This window comes from Argiope bruennichi, chromosome 4 (assembly GCF_947563725.1).
Source record: "Argiope bruennichi chromosome 4, qqArgBrue1.1, whole genome shotgun sequence".
Classification (NCBI taxonomy): domain Eukaryota; kingdom Metazoa; phylum Arthropoda; class Arachnida; order Araneae; family Araneidae; genus Argiope; species Argiope bruennichi.
In genome coordinates, this window is record NC_079154.1 from 135,507,551 (window position 1) to 135,529,956 (window position 22,406).

The 22,406-nt window shown below is 27.3% G+C and overlaps 2 protein-coding genes across 2 annotated transcripts in view; one reads left to right on the plus strand and one right to left on the minus strand.

Moving 5' to 3' along the window:
- LOC129965620 (sodium/mannose cotransporter SLC5A10-like) overlaps positions 1-3,056 on the plus strand; it is a 42,069-nt gene extending 39,013 nt beyond the window's left edge. The window contains exons 14-15 of the mRNA XM_056079672.1: positions 595-841; positions 1,953-3,056. Coding sequence (XP_055935647.1) covers positions 595-841; positions 1,953-2,176 — 471 coding nt within the window. The 3' untranslated portion in view covers positions 2,177-3,056. The remainder of the gene's footprint in view (positions 1-594; positions 842-1,952) is intronic.
- A 91-nt stretch (positions 3,057-3,147) lies between these two features.
- On the minus strand, positions 3,148-18,732 carry LOC129965621 (Golgi SNAP receptor complex member 1-like). Its single transcript, XM_056079673.1, has 8 exons — positions 18,441-18,732; positions 17,459-17,564; positions 16,022-16,109; positions 11,401-11,594; positions 9,549-9,620; positions 5,932-5,961; positions 5,379-5,461; positions 3,148-3,404 (listed from the first exon to the last, which is right to left on the minus strand). Exons 1-8 carry the CDS (start codon positions 18,466-18,468, stop codon positions 3,280-3,282), a joined length of 726 nt encoding a protein of 241 aa, XP_055935648.1. The 5' UTR covers positions 18,469-18,732; the 3' UTR covers positions 3,148-3,279.
- Positions 18,733-22,406: the final 3,674 nt, after the last annotated feature.

The following is a 22,406-nucleotide window of genomic DNA, read 5'->3' on the forward strand; positions in this document are numbered from 1 at the left end:
TGTACAATGCATCTCTGATTTTCTGTTAGCTCCCGTATAATTTAAATTTTAAATTGAAATGGAACTGATAAAGCATCGATTAATATAAAAACATTTTTGCTGAAACCAAACCTTTTTTTAAACAATTTTCACTTGGATGATGCCTTTCAAGCACCCTTCAAAATGGCGCATCGTTTTGAAGTTTTATTTATTTTTTTAATTTTGATTTTTTTTTTTAAATATCTAGAGAATGGTAAGAAGATGCAAATTGTTTTTCGATAAAATTCAACTTAAAACTATAAAAAATACTTTTTTTTTTTCATAGCAATAAGCAAATCCTTGTGTTAGCTGAGTAGTTTTGCATCGAATTATTTTTCCGAATGCAAAGGAATAATGAACACAACATTTATTGAATATTAATAATGAACACAAGAAAGACAATCGATCAGCACTAAAATCTTAAATGCACTATAGAATACTTTTTTTTATAATTTATACAATATCTGATAGTATAATTTAGTCCATAATAGTAATAATCAACAAGCATTTCTATAATTAATCATAAAATTTCATATCTGCCTTCTAATTCTCAAACTTCCTTTTTCCGTTTTGCAGCTTCCCAGGCTCTTGTTTTGGAGTCGGCACAGTAAAGATGTGCGAATCGATATTACGAAAAAGAACATTAATCAGAATAAGAACAGAGACACAGAAATGGGAGAAGTGAATGCTACCTTTCAAGATGATGATCTCAAATGCCGCCATCAAGAAAAAGTGATAAAAGACGTAACTTCAGTATACATAACAGATCCTATTAAAAATTGCGTAGAAAACAAAGGAGTCCTTCAAAAATCATTATCAGAAGGTAAATAAAGAGGTTTTTTTTTTTTTTTTTTTTGAAAATTGTTTTCAGATCCGAATTTATATTTCTTTAACATCACAAATTAATGAACTGCAAGATTGTTATAAATTTACTGTTATATCAACGACTGTTTGAATATACTTTCATATCTTATATTATGAATATAAAAATACTTTGATATAACATATTACAATATACAAAATCCTCGTGATCATTTAATATTGATTTTTCGCTTACGAAGTATAAAGACAGTATTATAATCGTCGAAACATTCCAACACGAGATTTTGATGAATCCTCGTGTTTTCTTCGAGTTAAAAACACACACACACACATTTTTTTGGAAAATACCTCTTTGTCCGTTCGTCCGCCCGTCTATGACAAAGATAACTCAAAAACATTTTGGGCCAGACGGATGAAATTTGATATACGGTCTTTACATCAAATTTGCAAATTTCTATCAAATTTTGAGCCAAATCTACTCAAAGGAAGTTTTTATCTCCATCTGTTCGAATATAAGTTAACTCGATTACTACAAAACGAAAGACCTGGTTTTAATAAATTCGGTGCACAGGCATAAGATCTGTATTGTCTACATCTATCAAACTGTGAATCAAATCCTACAAGAAGCTGACGGTCTGTACTTTCAGAAACCTGTAAACGCGATAGCTCAGACATGCAAGAAAATATATCAAATTTGGTATATGATTTTGGGACTACAAGTCTCGTTTTAATCTTTGTTTGCAGAAAAGCGTCTAAAACCCACATTCGATTTTTGTATATTTTTAATTGCATGCGAAGGATTAATCACCAAAAAACTCGTCAAAAATCCCACAATAGATTCAGTAAAAATGTTACATTCACGTCGAGAGTCAATGCTTCGTAACTACAGTACGCCACTGTCATGCAAGGCATTCGCTGGGACAGCACCTTTATAAGAGGATATGTGAGAATGTTTAGTTAAAACCACTCCTGCTGGTTTCTACAAGGATGTTGCAGAGCATTTGATTTCAATACAAAAGTGTTTGTGAAAATAATTACTGAATTTTATATATTTATATATATATATATATATTGTTAAAATCCTGTATTTTAATAGAAACAAATATTTTCAGATATTATAATCGAAAGGCCCGCATGGAAAAAAGTTCTCTTCTTCTTATGTGGCGTTTCGAAACAATCGAATGCAGCTGATAGTGCAGAACAGTTCTCAGCTGAGGAAGAGGCAACTTTGGCAGTTGAAGGCATAATCGAAAAGCCACTGTGGCAGAGGATATGCAATGCGAATGCGTTACTTCTCATAGCCGTTTGTTCCTTCATATGGGGATATTATGCGTAGTACTTTTATAATATAACCAGAATTACCAGTTTGTGGACGGGAAATTCTTTTCATATTGTGAATTTTATTTTGAAGGCGTATATGATGCTGTAATTGAAAAAGTCTAGCACACTGAAAGAGGAACCGTTGATTTGTAATGAACCTGTCAACAGGAAAACCGGTTAGTTGGGAAATGGCTTTTCAATGAGCCATTTATTTATCAATGAACATTTGTAGAGTTCATACATTATATGCATATATAATACATAAACTTTCCAGTACGAACACTTTCTAAAGTGAAATAGACCCGGATAATTCTATTTATTGTAAATAGCATCTTTGAGAATCTATACAAAGATATTTTAATGCATTTTTTTTAAAGAATTCTACATATGTTTTTATACATGTTGAATGTTTTATATTTGAAAAGTTATAATGTTGTGGCATTTTCTAATGTATATACTTATGTCAATTTCTTAACATAAAGGAAATTCTCAGTATTTCTCTTTTAACCAGATCGATTTATTTTAGTATCAATGACTGATATATTAATAATTAAATAACTCCTTAACAATGATTTAGTTTTATTATTTTTCTGAAAGTGTATGAACGATGTACAATATGCAGCAATTGGAACATAAGACATCACCATAACTGACCAACCTCCGTTAAACTGTGCGTCTTGCATTTATGAATACGATTTTATTAACTTATTCTTTATTATTTTAACAAATATGGGAAAAGTCATCTTTCTATAAATAACAAAACAGCATGGATAAAGAAATTTTAAATTCCATAAAAGGAAAGCATTTTGTTCTATAGACTACTGCAGATGAAAATTTCTGATGGAGGACAATTTTTTTTACTTAAAAAAAGACAAAATAAAATAATCTTAATCTAAATTTAAAAAAAATAAAACTCAGGTTTATTTAAAATAATATAAATAATTTTTATTCTTAAAACTATGGAAGAAAGTAGGAACCACGATAAAATAAAGCAAAATAGAAACCATTTAATTTCTTCTCTTTGTACACATATCAATAGAAATACAGTCAACATTCTTACACATTCTTCTCAAAAAAGGATTAAATCATACACATTAGATTAAAATTCAACATACAGTATCAGTGGAAAGAATATATAAGGAATAAAATCAAACAACCACTGATGACTAGAGCCAATATAATGGAGTCTCTTCTTTTCCTCAAATTTATTCTTTGAACTAGACTGTTGATGATTGGAAAACGATCTTCCAAAAATTAAGGAAATCTTCAAATGATAAAATTTTATAATCATTATGCAGTTATGAAATTTGCAATCTAAAAATAAGAGAAGCAATGAAATGAATATAGCAAAATAGAAGTCAATTTAAGAGGTAATTTTATTAAGCTACTGTTAAAGTCAAAAGATGGTCTTCATTCCAAATAATAATGATGAAATATGAAATGTTTTTATTTATTTATTATTATTTACTTTTCAAATGAAATGTAACAGAGTCTAAAATTATTTTCTAATATAAGTTTTATTTAAATAAGAATCATTTTTCATATCTATTATATATTTTAAGTTCTACCAAAAGCTATAAAAAATCATAACTGTATCTTTATTTATTTTTATGTTTATGTTATTTTTTCTTTCTCATTTACAAAATACATAGGAAGAAGGTATTGTAATCATCTAAAGAAACAAGTGGAGATTCCTCAAAATTGAGATTTTGATGGATCTCCACATTACAGACTTCCTTGAGTCTGAAAAACAGTTTTGGAATTATGTCTGTTTCTGTGCATATTATAATTAAAAAAAAATAAAAATGCTTTGAGCTAAGGTAGCAAGATACATAAAATTAGGTCCACAATTTTAACAAATGGTTGGGCATTTGTTGATCTGTCCTTTCTTATGCATATAAAAACAACATTACTCAATGGCTTAAGTTAATAAAATGCCATATATAATCTTCTGATTATAATTGTGTATCTATATCACATTTTGATTTCAAATGGTTAAAAAAAGCCATCTAATATGCATATTCAATTTTTTCTTCTTCTGAATATAAACCCTCCTCCCGCTAAAAAACCTTGATGTAGGCATTTTTTGTGCATAGTCAAATCTAGGAGTGAAAGGTAGGGTAAACACCTTTATTAGAGAGAATGTAAAAAGGTTTATAGGTGACCACTTCCACCAGTTAATTTTAATTTATTAAAAATTTACACAAAGGATACAATTTTACTACTACATAATTAAAGTTTACCACAGTTAAACTGCTAGAAAATAAATAATTTTTATGCCCAAGAATGAAAAGTAAACCTTTTAAATATAAATTATTAAATATGCTCAAAAAATATATTCTCAATATATGCTAAATACAAAGGGTGTTCAAATGAAAAGGTACAAAACGACACCATGGGTATAAATGAAGACTTTATTTGAAGTATAGACCATAGGTCTGAACACAATGATCCCATTGATTAACGAGCTGAAGGATTCCTTGTTCCTAGAATTTCTGTGGCCATAACGTGACCCAGTCCTTCACAGCGTCCTTGAGTTCGCCGTTGAAGTGCTTCCCTTACAGATGTTTTTTCAGGGGACCAAACACATAAAAATTGCATGACGACATGTCCGGGCTGTAGGGCAGATGGTCGAGCTTGAGCTTGAACAGTTTTGTGTGTGTGACCCTGGATACGTGTGGATCCGCGTTATCATGAAGCAGAACCACACGATCCGTGAGTAGCCCTGGTCTTTTATTCTTGATGGACCTGTAAACTCAAGGACACTCTGAAAGAATGGGTCTTGTCAAGGCCACAGGAATTCTGGGAACAAGGAATCCTTCAACTTGTTAATCAATGTGATAATTGTGCTCAGGCCTATGGTGAATACTTTGAATATAATTTTCATTTATACCAATAGTGTCATTTTGTACCTTTTCATTTGAACACCCCTTGTATATGCTCAATGTTTACTGAGCATAAACAATGACTTTTCTCTTTTATCAACTTTTTTATAGTACATTTCTTAAAATTAATGCAAACACACAATATATATTTTTCTATATGATTTAATAATTATAGATTGAAAAGTCTATCTTTCATTTGATAATAATCTATGGGATTAATACTTTTATGAATCAAAATTACTTTCCCTTAAGTTCAATTTATGCAGAAGTTTACAATACAATATTGGATAATAAAATATAGTAGTTAATGAATAAAAATCATTAAAAGGATACTGACTAAAGTCGTCATTTTTGTTTGTATAGCTTTCATTGCAATCCTTTGATTCAAAAGTTCCTCTTTGGTCTTAACAGCAATACTGCAATAAAATATAAATTTTACTTCCTAGCCTAAGAAAACTTTTTAAATATTGTTTGTAAAGTATTTAAAAAAATCTAAATGAAAAAGAAAAAAATTAGAAAAAAGAAAAAGAATTAGAAAGCATGAAAGTATAAATAACAATTTAACATCATATTATTTTATGCATTTGATTAGACATAATGCATATAATGGATAATTTATAAATTTTTGTATAAACCAAAATTTATGAAAATAACCCAAGAAATGTTCAAAATAATTTTTTCCTTTATATATCATTAAATATAATCGCTAAAAAATTATATACATATTTTTTAAAAATTTAAAAAGTTTCATTTCATTTTTTAATTTTCTAAATAATAATACTGGCTTACAGAAACTGAGTAAAATTTTAAATAAAGGAAAGAAATTGATACAGATGCTACAGGGATGCAAGGTAATACTTCAATGATAGAAATATAAAAGTTTTACCTAATTTGATCATCTACCATTTTTTCTGAGCTGCAGAAAGAAAAATACAAATTATTAGCATAAATTTGTTTAATTAAATGTCGACTACTATAAAATTTTTTCAACTATTACAAAAACTCTTTTCACACATAAACATTTTGCATGCATAAAAAACGTTGGGGTAACCTCTAAAGTTACAAAGTATGAAAATTAAGTATTTAAAATAATAACAAGTAAAAAGAAATTCAAATAAAATAACTATTTTTGCAATTCTAACACATCTTCTGAATTTTACAGATTTTTAAAAATTTCTATATTAAAAATTCTATTTTCATAGAAAAATCAAAAAATCTGTATGAAAAAAAAAAATCTTCCAATAAAAGATTTTAAAATGGTTAAGAAGCCCTCAGTTAATATAAATTCCATTAATCAGCACATATTATAAAAAACAGAATTTTAAAAACAAAAACATTGATATACTCTCAAATTTCTATTATAGTAAAGAATCTTGTTAAATATTTTACACAATTACTAAAGATTATTATTTGCCTTGTGCTTAACAGCATATATATACAGAGTCTCCCCCCCCTCTAAAAAAAGATTATTTTTCTCCTTAAATATTATAACAAGATATACATTTCCAATACAATTTTTCATTAAATAAAGTAGATCATTATATGGAAACACAATGACTTTTGTAGAGATTAATAATAAAAAGTTACAAAAATTTATTTTTATATTGTTCCCATGATGAAAATATATAAATAAGTAAGATGTTCCTCTACACTTACATCATCTATAAGCACCTAAAAATTCAATGTTACTATGTATAAAATTTGACAAGACACTAAAAAGCAAATTTAATGACCAATTTTTGATACCTCAAACAGGAATTTGAATGAACTTTCCTTTGTATATTTCAGAGATAACACACATATCAAAATAGGTAACTAAAAGGGAGTAATCAAAAAATATTACATTTTTAATACTTATTTAAATTTAAATTGTCAAATAACACATTTAAATGAACACCTTTGGCACCAATACTGAACTGTTTTAGCAATATTTGTATAAGTGTGATCCATTTGATTACTAGAAACATCAAGACATGATTTTTGAAATCATAAAGAGATACAATACACACACAAATGCGTCTGTCACATCTCTTGTAGTAAAAATTAAGTAGTCATATAAATAGAAGTTAAGAGGTATCAAGTAAAAATAATCAAAAGCAAATTAAATAGATTCTTGTAAGCCAATACACATGTCAAGGAGTGTACATTCAACCATCACCTTATAACTGAAAAGTGGTGAAGAGGAGCACTCACTAATTACAACCAGATGCAAGAAAGCACTATTAGGGAAAATCATTTATTAATAAAGACAAAATGGCATTTAAAAGAAACTGAATATTGTTCACCATTTACCATACAGCTCTACAAAATGAAATCAAACAAGTTCCTGAAAATCCCACATTTGTAGGAACTTGCAATAGGTGATGAACTTTTCAATAAATATTTGATTATGTTACCAAAATTATTGCTTTAATGATTGAAGTTCCCATCTCAAAATAAAACTCAACATTTCTCAAGAAAGAAAGATTAGCTTTAATCTGAAATACGGATAAGCTGGAAAAACGCTAAAAGTCAGTCAGGATCAGACTGTCTGTCCATGCAGTACATAAATGCTAGGTGGATATCCAGCTACACAAAGCATTTTTTGAGCTGTCAATTTTGGAATGCTCGTATCAGAATTTACTTTTGTGTGCTATTATGAAAACAACTTGAAAAATAAGCCAACATGTCAATTTCGGTAACATTTTTATAATGCTTCATTCTCTCTGCCTCTCCCTAAGGAAGTAAAGTTCCTGCAGTTGACAATTTCTGAATCATTCTATTAATTAATTCCTAGAATGATGCCGGTAATTCAGAAAAAGACTTTTGTATTCTTCTGTAGCTAAGTAATAAGATTATAAATTCTCAGAATTTCAAAATATTTCATATTATTGAAATATATTATTATTTAATATCATGTACACAATTGTGAGCAAAGAATTTTATTTTCTTACTTTCTTGTGCATATTGCTTTACTTCTTTAAGATATCTTAAATGTTTAGTTTCTTTTCTTTATAGACAAAGTTGCAATTATTGAAATATATCATTATTTAAGAAAATTTAATATCATCCACACAACTGTGAGCAAAGAATTTTATTTTCTTACTTTCTTGTGCATATTGCTTTACTTCTTTAAGATATCTTAAATGTCTAGTTTCTTTTCTTTACAGATGATGTTGCAATTACACTGATGACAATCTATATGAACAAGAGTATGCATCATAAACAAATTCCTTTCAAGTCTTTTTAAATTGGATGATGTACCACTTACTGGACAAATATTTGTCATGACAGTTTATCTGTATTGAATACATCTCATTTCTAAAGTAAATCCCTCTTTTTTTCATTTCGGAAAGGCCATTTTAAATTTAGAAATAAACATATATCTGCAAATTTTATACATGGAAGAAAAAAAAATCTGTATATGTATAGATGAAAGTTACAATCATGTATGCATTTAACTAATTGGCATTTTTACATTACAACAGATCCTCCAAAGTAGAAAGTGTTATCATGCAAATAACTACCTTATTTAATGAAACTCTGTAATCGAAAGTATATGCTTACATGCATTAGTTAAAGGAATTAATATTTATTCTACTTTTTTTTTGCAATACATAGTACTAAAAACTCAAAAAATTTAAATATAATATACAATGAAAAAAGCATGCATAAAAATAATTCCATACTAGTAAGTACTTATTTTAAAAAGAAAAAAATTCATATGACTAAAATGGTACACATAAAAAAAAAAAAAAAAATTATACTTAAAGGAAGAATGATTTAATATAATTTTTTTTTCATGTATGTAATTTAATATGTAGGAAATATCAAGAAATTAGCATTAAAGGTATACAAAGCATGAGTGTTTAAACAGTCTTTGAAATCTTCAAAAACTTTTCAATCATGGAGTTTTAAGAAACATAAGTATTGTCTGCTTTAAAAAAATGGTTGGCTGGAACTAAACCAGTTAAATTTGGGGTGACCAAATCTCATTAATATAGCATCATGCTGAATAATAAGAACAATGAAGTCATTGGAAGCATATTTTTTAAATCAATTTTAGATATTAAGTTACCTCAAAATACTTTTTTAAATGAGCATAAAATTTACATTTTTCTGAATATGAAAAGCTTTGAAATTTATAAATAAATATCGAATGTCACTTGTAAAATTTAATAGTACAAAAATGAAATCAAAATACATGTATATCATCCTTCTATGGCCCTAACCTTATTTAAAAATTTTAATAAAAAAAAAGTATTTTAGTAAAAGCAAGTAAATAAAAAAAAAAACAGTAAACCACAGTTGCAATTACAGAAATTTTCACTTTATTAAGTTATAACTGCATGCATAGACTTTTTATTGTAAATAAAATCAGTACTAATGCATTTACAAATTATACTTAGTATTCTCTTATTCATAATTACTGCATCATTCAATCACATATTATTGGGAATTTACAATAGAATTAATTTAATAATATAAATTTCAAAAATAAATATTTAAAAAAAATGAGCTTACTTTCTGAGATGTTCATGTTCTTTGAGGTACAAATCAGTTCGTCTATTGAGACCAGATGAACTTTTATAAGCACTAAAACAATGTAATAAGTGGAATTCAATTAAATAAAACAATCCCAAAAATTTATATATATATTAACAGATATATAATATATTAGAAACATCAATATAAAACATCCAATGTTTCAGTAATTAATTTAAATGAAAATAGCATAACAATACAATTTTAAAATCAATTCTTTTACATTTTTAAGCTCACTGTTGAATATTAAGCAACAGCAAAATTTTTTTTACTCATAACTTATTAAGTAATAGCCATGGATATATATATATATATATATATATACTTAACCACAGATAACTAAGTAACTTCCACATTTTGATAATTGATTACAGTTGTTGTGGTTTGATTTCTTTTGATAAACAATCCACCAATAAACAGACACAAAGTTAAAATGTTCTAAAGTACTTTATTTCCCTATGTTATTTTTCTCCCATGCCATATATCAAATACTCTTAATTCCTTGAGATATTGCTTTAAGAGTCAAATAATACTTCTGAGATTTATTAGCAATTGAAATGTCCAGAAGTGAAGAATCCATTTTAGTGCTCTCTCAACTCTTTACATAACAATGATACATCTTGATAAATCCTTGTTTAAATATTTTGGGAGAGTGAGCTAAAGCAGATCTTAAAAGCATCCTACATAAATACAAGACAAATTTTAAATACTGAAAGGATTGCCTATCACACATTTTATACAGGTTAAAAGATAACAAATGAAATTTATTTATTCTTTATCATTCAGAAAATGAGCATTGGTACATGAAAAGTTTTGTACTGATGTTTATATAAACTTTTTATGAATAAGTGTAATTTTCAAACTGTATAGTAATTTCTTAATATTTAATTGCAAAAAACATAACAGTAATCAATATATTGTTGCACAATGTTTTCAAAAACATTTTTGGCATCAATTCTAAAAGAATATTTTTAATAAAAATCATTTTTGCAGATTGTGTGAATTATGTCAAACATAGTGTACAGGGATCATCTCTTTTTCTATGGGGCATTTTCCAATAACAACAAATATTGACATTTAATAAAATGTCAGTTCTATATTATTGCAGCACTTTTCATATACAAGAAAGAGCATCCAATAAAATAATCTGAAATAAAAAGTTGAGAAATTTCACAATGTAAAATCACGTTACTTGGTCATTTGACACAAATTTCAGCTGTTGGCAGGATAATGGAAAAGGATTTCTAACAATGTTTATGGTGATGTGAGTTTTTCCAAAGGTGAAAAATCCCACATCCTATTTATCTGAATATCAATTTTTATATATATTTCACATATCATTATGTTATTATTTTTATATTATTATATATAACATGGTACTTTAGCACCACAAGAAACAAAATTAAAATTTCAAGTAAAAAAACAAATTCCGTACTAATTCATAAAGAAATGCATATTTGATGCAAGATTTTACTAGGGGGGAAAAAAGTACATTTTCTTTATGCATTTTTTAAAACTTTATATACCAGAGGAATTATAGCTAATTATAAAAAGTTGAGTAAATAATAAAATGCAATTTGCAGTAAGAAATAAAATATAGCATATTTATGAAATAGTTTAATAATTCTTAATTTGCATTTGCATATTGTACTAGCTAATTCTATGTAATTTAAACATCATGAATGGAGAAAAGAAGGGTTAAACCCAACTACTATATATTTTTTATTTCCTAACTAGCATATAATGTTTCCCTGACAAATATATTTTAGAATTAAATTTTCAAAGGAACTTCAATGCATTTATACAAAACTTTTCAATTTGAGTTGCTTACTCAATATCTTTTCGCACAGAGCTCAGAAGTTGTTCTCTTTCTTTTCTTGCTTGGATATTGGCTTTAGTTTTCTGGAATTCATGCGTGCAATCTTGCAAGATGTCTCGATGTCGTTGTAAAGTGTGAGCAACAGTAGAACCAGTAACAGCTTGAGTTTGACAGTAACTTATCATTTTATCATTCACATCTGTCAGCTGAAAAAGGAAGAATAAATAGTAATTTAGGTATTTTAAATTATAAAAATTTCATGACAAACAAATTTTTATTTTGTATTGAATTTTGATAATATTTAAGTTTCATGAAATGATTAAAAACTAGATGTGCCAAAAGAACCCCAACAATTTTAGTTGAATTTAAGTCTTAAGTGATACATCTCAGTCAAGAAAATGCATCTTTGTCACATACAAACACACACATATACAAAAAAAAAAAAAAAAAAAAAGTTAAATAACTAAATTTTAAATAAAAGTACCAGGAAACTATTACTTCTTGAGAACAAAATTTATTTTTGTTTTGTTATTTCGTATAATGATTATGCATTTCACATTTTAGCATGTAAAGTGCAATATTTCACTTAATTGCAAATACTAAGTAATATAATAAGTGTAATAATAACATAGATACAATTTATTTAAAATCAGCATCATGTAAGTCTTTTTTTTTTCACTGCTAATAGATCTATTTCTAGTTAGAGTTCATCCTTATTTTAAATTTAAAAAAAAATGACAATAGTATGTAACTTAAATCCCTTTTGGATTAAATGTTCTTAAAAATGCAAATTATAGGCTGTGATCTGTGGAGATTGTGATGGCAATACACTGAACAACAAATTTATTATGACCACCTGACAGTTTTATCAAAATGAGCAATTGCATCACAGTATGATGGCTAGATAGGCACAAAAAGGGACAATGAACCCTTTTGCAGGACAAGTGAGCCATCAATTGCTTTGTGTTGCTTGCTAAGATATGGGGGGGGATGATTTAACTGAGTTTGAATGCAAGATGATTGTGAGTACTCAAAAGTATTAGAACCAGTATCAGCAAAACAGCTTCATTTTGTGAAGTGCTTGGAAGCAGCAGTTATTAATGTTAACAGAGAATGGACTACCAAACAGAAAACTATGTCTCAAAGTTAGGTTTATGGTCATCACAGGCTACTGAATGTTCGAGTTGAAAGGAGACTTACCAAAATTGTTTAGTCCAACAGAAGAGCAACAGTAAATCAAATAGATAAGAACTTTAATCAAGGAACAACTGCAAACGTCTCTGAATCAACTATTCAATGCACATGCTATATAGGCCGATGACCTGCTCGAAGGCCTCAACTGTCTGCCTTGAACAAGAGATGTCTCTAGTTAGCAAAATAGTAGTATTTGATAGATGACTAGAAAAAGGTCATGTGGTCTGATTCGTTGTGTTTTCAATTACATCATGCAGATAGCAGGGTGCAAATATAGAGAAAAGAGCACAAAAACATGGATCCCAATTGCATTGTGACAACACTTCAAGCTGGTGAAGGTAATATTATGGTTTGAGGAATTTTTTCTTTCTATTGTATGGATCCAGTGATTCATGTGAACACAATGTCTGAATGCCCAAGAGTATGCAAATCAAAAACATCCTGCCATGTTAATTGTCAGGGTACACCATTACAATGCTCCTTGTCATAATGCTGGCATTGTCATTAGATAGTTCAAAGAGCACAACAAAGCATTTACTTTGCTTTGTTGGACTGCACTGATCATCAGATCTCAACATAGTTGGAAATTTGTGGGATGAGACTGAACAAGACATCAGAAAAATTGATCTAGTACATTAAATCTTACAAAATTGGAAAGTGTAGTTCTTCGGATATGGTCTCAAATTCCTCCTACTATCGACTAACATCTCCTAGAATCTTTGTCAAGAAGAGTTTAGGCTATATTAAGGGTGAAAGGTGGACAAACATTGTATTGAAGGGGGGTGGTCATAATAATTTGGCTGCTCAATGTATGTAAAATAGATCCACAATACATAATGATTAATATTATTTGTTTTAAGCAAATTTAATGTAACCATGTTTTGCACAATTTGTCTCACTGTAATGTAAAAATGTATCAAAAATGGTATAAAACAATGTCAAAGTATTATTAAAAAAAATTCAAAAGGAAAAGAAATTCTCTATAATTAATCTTCAAAACTCACACACATAGTTACTATATTTTCAAAAATCAATAAAATCTCAGCACAGGTATTCATCCTTAAATATAATGTAATTATATATTTTTAGAATAATACTGATTACCAACAGAAAACACAGTTACATATTCTCTCATTCAAAAGAAGATAAATAATACTGAAAACTTCAAAAACGATGTTTTCAATTTTATACAAGAAACAATACATAAGATAAAATTTTGATTAAAAAAAAAGTAGCTTTCTATTTAGCTTTTATCTTTGTTCAATAAGTTACCACCACTTTTAAACACGATTCTGTTTAAATTCTTAAAAGAAAAACTTAAAAAAAAATAAATATTAAACTTTACTTTTATATATTACACACACACACACATATATATATATATATATATAATCTCTTGATTGGATAAAACATTTGAAAACAAATTTCATCTAAATGTTTGAAATAGTTGCGTATCATTATTTCAATTACATACAACAATTTTAATAGCTCAAATTGAGCGAGATAATGTATTAACTGAATGGCTTTTGACAAATCTGCACCAAAACAAAAAATGAAGTAATAATATAAAATAATTTAAATAAATTTCACAAAGTTTAAAAATTATTCATCATTAAAACTTTTCAATGAAATATTCCATTGGTATAATAAAATAAAGTCAAAGAATTAAAATAAATACTTTTACAAAAATTATATAACATTTGAGGAGATAAATTTCTTCTCAGAGTAAAGAAGAATGTGTTTGTGTGTGTCAGCACTCTACAATCAGACTGTTTGACCCGAAGTATCAAATTTGATGCAAATATATGTTGAAGGAAAAAATATCCATTTTGAAATTTTTTTTAAAAATTTTAATTAAAAATCAAGTAAGATTTTGATGTTTTTCCAAATTCCAAATATATTGTAAATAATTGAAAAAGATTATTCAGAAACTTTAATTTTTTAATGGGGATGGATTCCATATGGAAACTCAATGTACAAAGTGAATTAAATAGTTATGAAAACTATTAAAATAATGAAATATTAATATCTGCAATAATCTGATGGTTTAAAATACTTTGTTGAAGGAATCATGAGTATCAAGTTACACATAATAAATTTAATTGAAATATAACGTAGTGAAACGTTTTCTTCAAACTAATTATTAAAATCAGCTAGTATAAAATATAAATAAATTAGCAACCTCAAATAACCAATTTATTTACTGTAAATATTGTTTTCCTGACTGCTAAGATTTTAATACAGAATTTATACTATTTTAAACTGAAGTTTTATTATTCAATTAGACTGGAAAATATGAATTTATTACAATTGAAATTCATGTGAAAATTACTAGTCATTTAATGCTTCCAAATTAAAATATGAAGCATAAAAATAACTGTTAGATTTAAATTAAGTAAATTAAATTTACTACTGAATTTAGCAAATTATTGCTTGGAAAAAATTCAAATTTGGTGACTATATAATAATATTTTTAAATCAAACCAAAATATCATTTAAAAAGAACTAACTGTTAGAATTTTCTAAATAATGAAAGTTTTATGAAAGGAAAAGCTTCCTTCTATTTCCTTTAATCAAGATGTAAAAAAAAAAAAAGGAAAGAAACACAAATTATAACAATTATGAAATATTATAGATTAAAAATTTAATTAGGAAGCACAAGAAAAATTAAATGTACATTACCACATCATAAAAAATTTTATTCTGTAGCTAGTGCAAGAAAATATTTTACTATAGAAAATTTATCAATTAATAAAAATAATAAATAAAGTGAATAGCATCAAACTGCATGCAAGTAAAAATCTCATAATCTCATTTAGAATTAATGCAATGAATGTAACAAAGAAAGCACTATCTTTTTTAAAAATTTGCCATTTTTTAAAAATATTACCCCCCCCCAAATGAATTAATGCAAAAATAATCAATCAAAATATCTAAACATATCATCTTGTTGATAAAGATCACTACAAAAAATAAAATGGAGAATAAAAACAATTTGATTTTCTAATAATAATACTATTGTAGATTATAAAGTGTTTTTCAAAATTAGAGAAATAAAATTGTACAACAATTACATTAGTATCATTAATTTTTTTTTTTTTTTAATTTTAAGATAAAAAAAAATAATTTCTGATAGATTCTGTAGGAAGAATGCAAATTTTTTTTTTATTTTCAATTGAATTTTTAACATTATAAAATTTATATCTTTAAAAATTTGAAAAATGATTTTTCCTTTATATTAAAGAGAAAATGAGCTAAATTCCATCAAGATTGGGCAAAAACTATAGATACATGTAATAAGCACGCACATTCTACTTTATATAGATAAATGGAAGCATATGCTTATCGTGGGTATAAATTTCAAGGAATTTTTTTTTTTTTTTTTTTTTTTTTTTCACTAAAAGAGAAAAAAGTTTTATAGGTGTTTCTTGTGCCTTACCTTAGATAGCAGTTGTTCAATTTCTAATGCCATAGTTTCAAACATATGATCACTGTTTGTACTGCTCAACAAAGGTACAGTATCACTACTAATAAAGGAAATAATAATAGCTATTATTATTAGTAAGAGTACAGAACATTCAAAGAAAGTATTCAATCAACACTACATTATCAAAATCAAATGCAGAGAAAGGAGAGAAAAAAAGAAAGTATAAACAAATTCCAAATGATATTCCCAATTACTTTCTGTTAGAAGCAAATAAAAAAGTGACACATAAATTGCATAAAAATACTAATGCATTTGCATTTCCTTATGTGTCAAATATCTTGAAAAAAATATCTTTATAAGATGAGTACCATAAATGTATCCTATTAAATGCACGAGAAAAAAATTAGTAATGCATGCTCAATTTAGGTCATAGGAAGCAAATTATTATTTATAGTTCTATTTTCTTTACAAGCCATTACACACATTAAAAAAGAAAGGAAAAATATAAAAATAGATTTGATAGAAAAATTATCTAAGTCAGATTTAAATGGTGCAAAATTAAAGTATCCTCAAACAATATATTACATTGTCAAATGAAATGCCAATTACATTTGATATATCTAGATCTCGAAGCTATTAGAAGAAATATTACTAAAATTTTTAAATCTCACATATAACAAGTGATTGATAATTTAAATGAAAAGTAAACTAAAACAAATAACAGATCCAAAAAAGAGCTATTTAACAGCCGATTTAAATAAAGAAAGCTAAAAACACTCTTTATACATACAATACATATGTACATTTAATATGTGCACACAAGAATTCAACAAATATAAAGATGTTTTCTTAGTTAGAACATTTGAATTTAAAGAATTATTTATCATTATTATTGTATAATTTACAAAAATTTTTAATCATTATGAGATAAATTCAACATATAATTCAGCAATCAACATAGAAAAGAAAATGGAAAGCATTATAAGGGTTACATATCATACAATTTCATGATGACAACATCAGTTCTCTTTATCAGAAAATTAATCATAAATCTCCCATAATTTTTAAGATATGAAGCTCATTAAAAACATGAACAAATTAATGAACATAATGAAACAAATTAATGAGTTCATTTAATGTATATTAAAAAACAAAGCAAAAAAAAAAAAAATACTACACAACTGTAAATCATTATGGTTCAGGAAAATGATATTGGAATAAGTAAATACAGGGATGTTATATATTTGAACCTTTAATAAAAATATTTTTTTAAAAAAACATGTCCTAAGCAAAGTCTATCAATTCTTTTATCAAGATTTTTAAAATACTTTCAATGAACTGAAAATTACTATGTAAAATATAATGAAAAAAAAAATTCCTTGTACAAATTCAAATCAACCCAAAATACTTAATTAAATAAGAAAGAAAAATAAATATTAATAGTCTTACTTTTCATTATGATACTCTTGACTGCCATAACTAGTGCCCAATTTACTAAAGGATACTAACTTTAAATCAATTTCATTTTCTAACTGCCTTGCTTGTCGTCTTAACTCTGCAAAAATAATGCAAATATGCTAGATTATAGCTAATTATATTTTAGTAGAGTTTTTTGTTCTTCTATATTTTATTAAAATTTAGCACATAAATTTAACATGCAAAAAATTAATAAACTGAAATACATAGTGGTTTCTTTTAAATAATAAAATAAATACAATTATATTGAAAAGCATACAATTATTATGCTAGCAATAAATATATTATGAAATATATCACTCAGTTATAACAATGGAATAATAATCTTTTTGATTTCCCCCCCCACTTCTAGCTAAATAAGCATGCTGACACATTTTGCTAAAAAATAAACTAGAAAACTTTTTTTTTTTTTTTAGTTCTTACAGCCCTAAAACTTGAGCTTCTAGAACTGACATTTGATTTTTATAAGAGAAAATGATAATACTCATAATATATGAATATTCAAAAAGGAATGTTAAAATAAAGCAAAATATGTAAACAAACACTGAAAATATGCATTTAAATGAGAATCGATATAAAAATTGAGAAATGTGAGTTAAAAACTTATCGAAATTTGAACAAAAACCGATTTATAATGATTTGGATCCAGACTATTGGTTAAACAAAACAAAATTTGTTCTTATTATACAAGATAGTAAAAACTTCTTTCAACTTTAGCTCTTTCATATTGTTTATAAATGCTACAGATTTAACTTTAAATTAACAATAGATGTTTAAGTAGGCAGAGTTATTACATCAAACAAATATCTTGAAACATTTTCACTACCTTTGACAACACGATTTTAGTTATTGCCCACAAATAATAAAATTTTAATCTTTTTAATAAGTGTAAATTTCATCGAAGAAATAAAAGCAATGACAAGAACTTTCTGTAATTAATTGTGAAAAGAATTACCTTCCCAGTTATTAGATTCTATTGACATTCTGGTATCGATAAAGGGAGGCGATTATTTGTCATAAATAGTTTATAGCGGAAAATTGTGACGCACACTTGTTGAAAACAATTACACAATTTATAAAATTATCGGTTTTTCTCAGAAAAGTAACTCGAATTACCGAATTAAATTACTTTAAATCATCACTTCATGATAATTATTTAAATTTAGAAAAATCAAATTAAAACCGAAAATATTTTAAATAAACAGACGATATGCAATTTCTCATTATTGACAATGTGTTGCCAAAAAGAACGTGCGTATGAGAAGAGGAAAATTCTAAATCATACGAGGAAACATTCTTCGAAGCTTATCAAAATTAATATACAAAGACAGAGGTTTTTACACTGAAATAAAATTTCGATGCTCTAATTAAATGTGCATACATAAGAATTGCTGAATGAGTTGCGTGAAGCATCGTAGTTATAGAAAAGATTCTAGGGTCTTTTAATGATGAATATTTCCATATGCAAAAATAGGATTACTCGTCGATAACTTTATTGTGAGGATATTTATCCGCTTGTTGCATCACTTAGGAATGAATGAATTAAAAATACCATATCATTAAATAGAATTCCGTTACAGATAAAAAGAAAACAAAGGTGCCAACAATACCCAGGATTAAAGCATTTTTTTCTTTAATTAGATATAAATAAAATTAAATATCAGGTCTCGGAGATATAGGACCATGGAGTCCAATGCTCTGTTTAAATATTAATCGTAGCTTCATTAGTCTTCTGATTTGAGTTACAATGAACATATCTGTGACGTTGTTGAATGGGTAAACATATTTTACAAGCGTCTACATGGAACAGTACAGCGTCGCTGTGGCCTTAAAACCAAATTCAACCGGGGAAAAAAAAAAAAAAAAAAAAAAAAAAAACCTAGTATATGGATTTAATTTGGTGCACGTTAAATCTATCGGAGTGAAATGTGTTAGAGTTTGGAGAAGAGGTGCTGACTCAGGTGTCAATCTTGTCTTTTAAACATGGCATCCTCCTCCAAATAGTCATTAGAGTTGTTTAATAGTCATTAGTGTTACTCTTTAATAACAAAAGCTTCACTTCTGTATGACTATTCCTCTAATTTTTTTAAAAAAAATAATTTTAACACATTTTACAACATTTTCCGTTAAATTAGTAAGCTTATTTTCTGTTTAATTTTCATATATTGCTTGAGTGCCTTTGCGAATGTTTGAAGATAAGTTACTCTCTTTTATATTTTTACTTTTGCTTTTATTATGCAGCAATTTTAATTTTAATTGAATTTCTTTCTTTTCTACAATTTAATTTTTATTGAATTTCTTCTGTTGATACATATGTGCAGAAATTCGTATTTAAAACTGACTTCTAAAAGCGTAACAATTTCTAAAACTTTTTAATATACCTTAATACCTTTAAAAACTTTTAAGTTCACAATTATATGTCTATATCAAGATTCATAATGCATGTGAATGCAGATAATAAAATCTGCACTAAGAAAAATATATTTCCACAATCTCTATCTCTTCTAAGAATAGAATAAAGAGAAATATGTGTGTGCGTTGGCGTTCTACAATCCAAACCGTAGACTTATAGTTACTAAACTTTAAACTTACAGTATACTTTAGAGGGTTGGAATGTGCAATTCGAACGCCTTTTTTGAAATTTTAATAAGAATTTTAATTAATGAAAAAGATAAGCTAGATTTTGATGTTTTCTAGAAAACCTTCGAAAAAATCCTTACAAAAATGATTTTTACTCTGTTTTAAAGTCCAAAAAATTATCTTCCCCGTGATGCTACTTTAGTTGCTGCAAAATTTTTTAGTCTAAATTTCATTAACTTTTAAATATATATTTAAGCATATATCACAATAAGATTTTCACTCTAGTGAATGAAACCAAAATCGCTTCCATTCCTGTTTCCACAATAGACATCAGGACTCGACACAGCTCAGTTCAGTAATAGCTTGGGCTCCACACAATGGTGGACTAATCCGCCGTTGCTTCGTTATCCTCTCGACGACTCGTTTCACGACTCCAATTCCAACTGCGATTCCGGTTGATAGTTGACTCCGATTCCTTCCGGCAAATATGGGTTGGGTTGACGAGGCGCCTATCCTCGGCAGGGGCTTATCCCCGGTAATGATGAACTGCAAGGAAGCTGACTTCCGTTCCATTAACTTGACCGTCTTCGGCGAGCTCTGAAAGTGGTGCGATTTTAACTCCGATGATTCCAGTAATTTCTATTTTGTCGCCACAGTCACCAAATTCGTCCCCAAATGGTCGCCAAGCTTTGAGATCACTGACGCGGCACCCGATCAGCACCCAACAAGGTCACCGTAAAATGGTCCTTTTATGATGCTGGGAAGCAAAATTATAGGTTTGTAACTATATGAAACTTAGCAAAATATCTAAATAAACTCTAGGTTATATTCCCCTTTCTTTTATATCTGACTCTGAGGATAAAAACTACAAAAAAGCTCATCACAATAACAAACATAATTATAAAATTAATTAGGCACCGTTGAAGAAATTTGGTATTTATGATAAGCCTTATCTTGCCTCCTGTAACCATAAAAATGAAATCAAGCATATTCTCTTACACTGTTTGAAATATACTATTCATATAAGAAACTTGTAACAGAATAAGAATCCTTGAAATTAGCATATGATTGATCTTAATAAAGGCACGATATAATCCTATGGAAATAATTGCTACGAATTTTAAAATGTTTTATTAAAGATTTTTACCAGAAGGAAGATTGATAACGAATTTTCTCAATAAAGGAAGAAAAATATACAAAACATGATTAAAATATGCAGAAATATTGATTAGAATTTTTATTAAAAAAGGAAAAACTCCTATATATATATATATATGTGTGTGTGTGTGTGTGTGTATAACTCCAGTTCTCATTGCATTCTTTCGCTTCCTTCAGTGCCTTCATTCGTTTGTGCTGCTTTTCATCTTACAGAAGCTTCATTCAGCTTTGCCTGTCCCAAATGATCCATCCAGATTTCCGTGATGTCGTTTTTGTATTCCATTCTCACCACAATAATAATAATCACCTGTCCGATATCCCAGTACTAAAAAAATTGGCCTTCTTATTCATCAAAAAGTGATTAGTGTTAAAAAAAATCTCAGTCATAAATTCCTGACTCATCCAATGAAAGCTTACAAGTAAATTCATTAATAATATTATTATTTCTTACAGAAATTCAGGAATTATGTTGTGTATTTTTTATTTTATTTTGAATTGTATATCTAAATTTTAGTACTATTGCAAATGATCTTTTAAAAGTATTATTTAAACTATTGAATTTTTTAGTTTTATCAAATCTATTTTCAAAGTTTTATGCTTAAATTTAAAATGCGCTTTATTTGAAATTTACCTTAATGTTTTTAAGATTAGGTTAAGATTAGGTTTTAAGATTAGGAAAAATGACTGAAGCAATTAAAACAAATGTATATCACCTTCAGGATCTAAGTTCAGAAATTAAAATTGATAATGATAAAGGAAGAAATGAACTATTAGGCCAAGAACCTTCCATAACCCCTTTTAATGGGACGAAAACGGAATTATGGTTGGAGTATTTCAACGAAATTTGTAGAGAGAGTAACAAAACTAACCTGTGGAAAATTAAAAAATATTTCCAAATTTCTTTAAGGGTCAGCTTTAACTCGTTATGTAGATTGTTGCTTAAACACTGATAATTTAGATGATCTGTACTGTGTATTAATAGAGCAATTTTTCAGACTAACAGTGCTGAATTTTGCTGACTTTTCTCAACACACACATATATGCAAATTAAGCTTAAATCGGGACTTTAAAAGACGACTTATCACTCTTGATATGGCGCTCCGATCACTCAACTGATATTCACTTTGCTTTGGTGGATAGCTATGAACATTTATTCTAAATCGTTACGTTTTTTAGTACGTTT

Bases quoted from the DNA above. Each gene is read 5' to 3' on its own strand.
- LOC129965621 (XM_056079673.1), bottom strand. From the start codon at position 18,468: ATGTCAATAGAATCTAATAACTGGGAAG. The intron at 16,110-17,458 runs GTAAGACTATTA...TTCCTTTATTAG, and splicing joins CAAGAGTATCATAATGAAAA to TAGTGATACTGTACCTTTGT. The intron at 5,962-9,548 runs GTAAGCTCATTT...TTCTTTCTGCAG, and splicing joins GAACATGAACATCTCAGAAA to CTCAGAAAAAATGGTAGATG.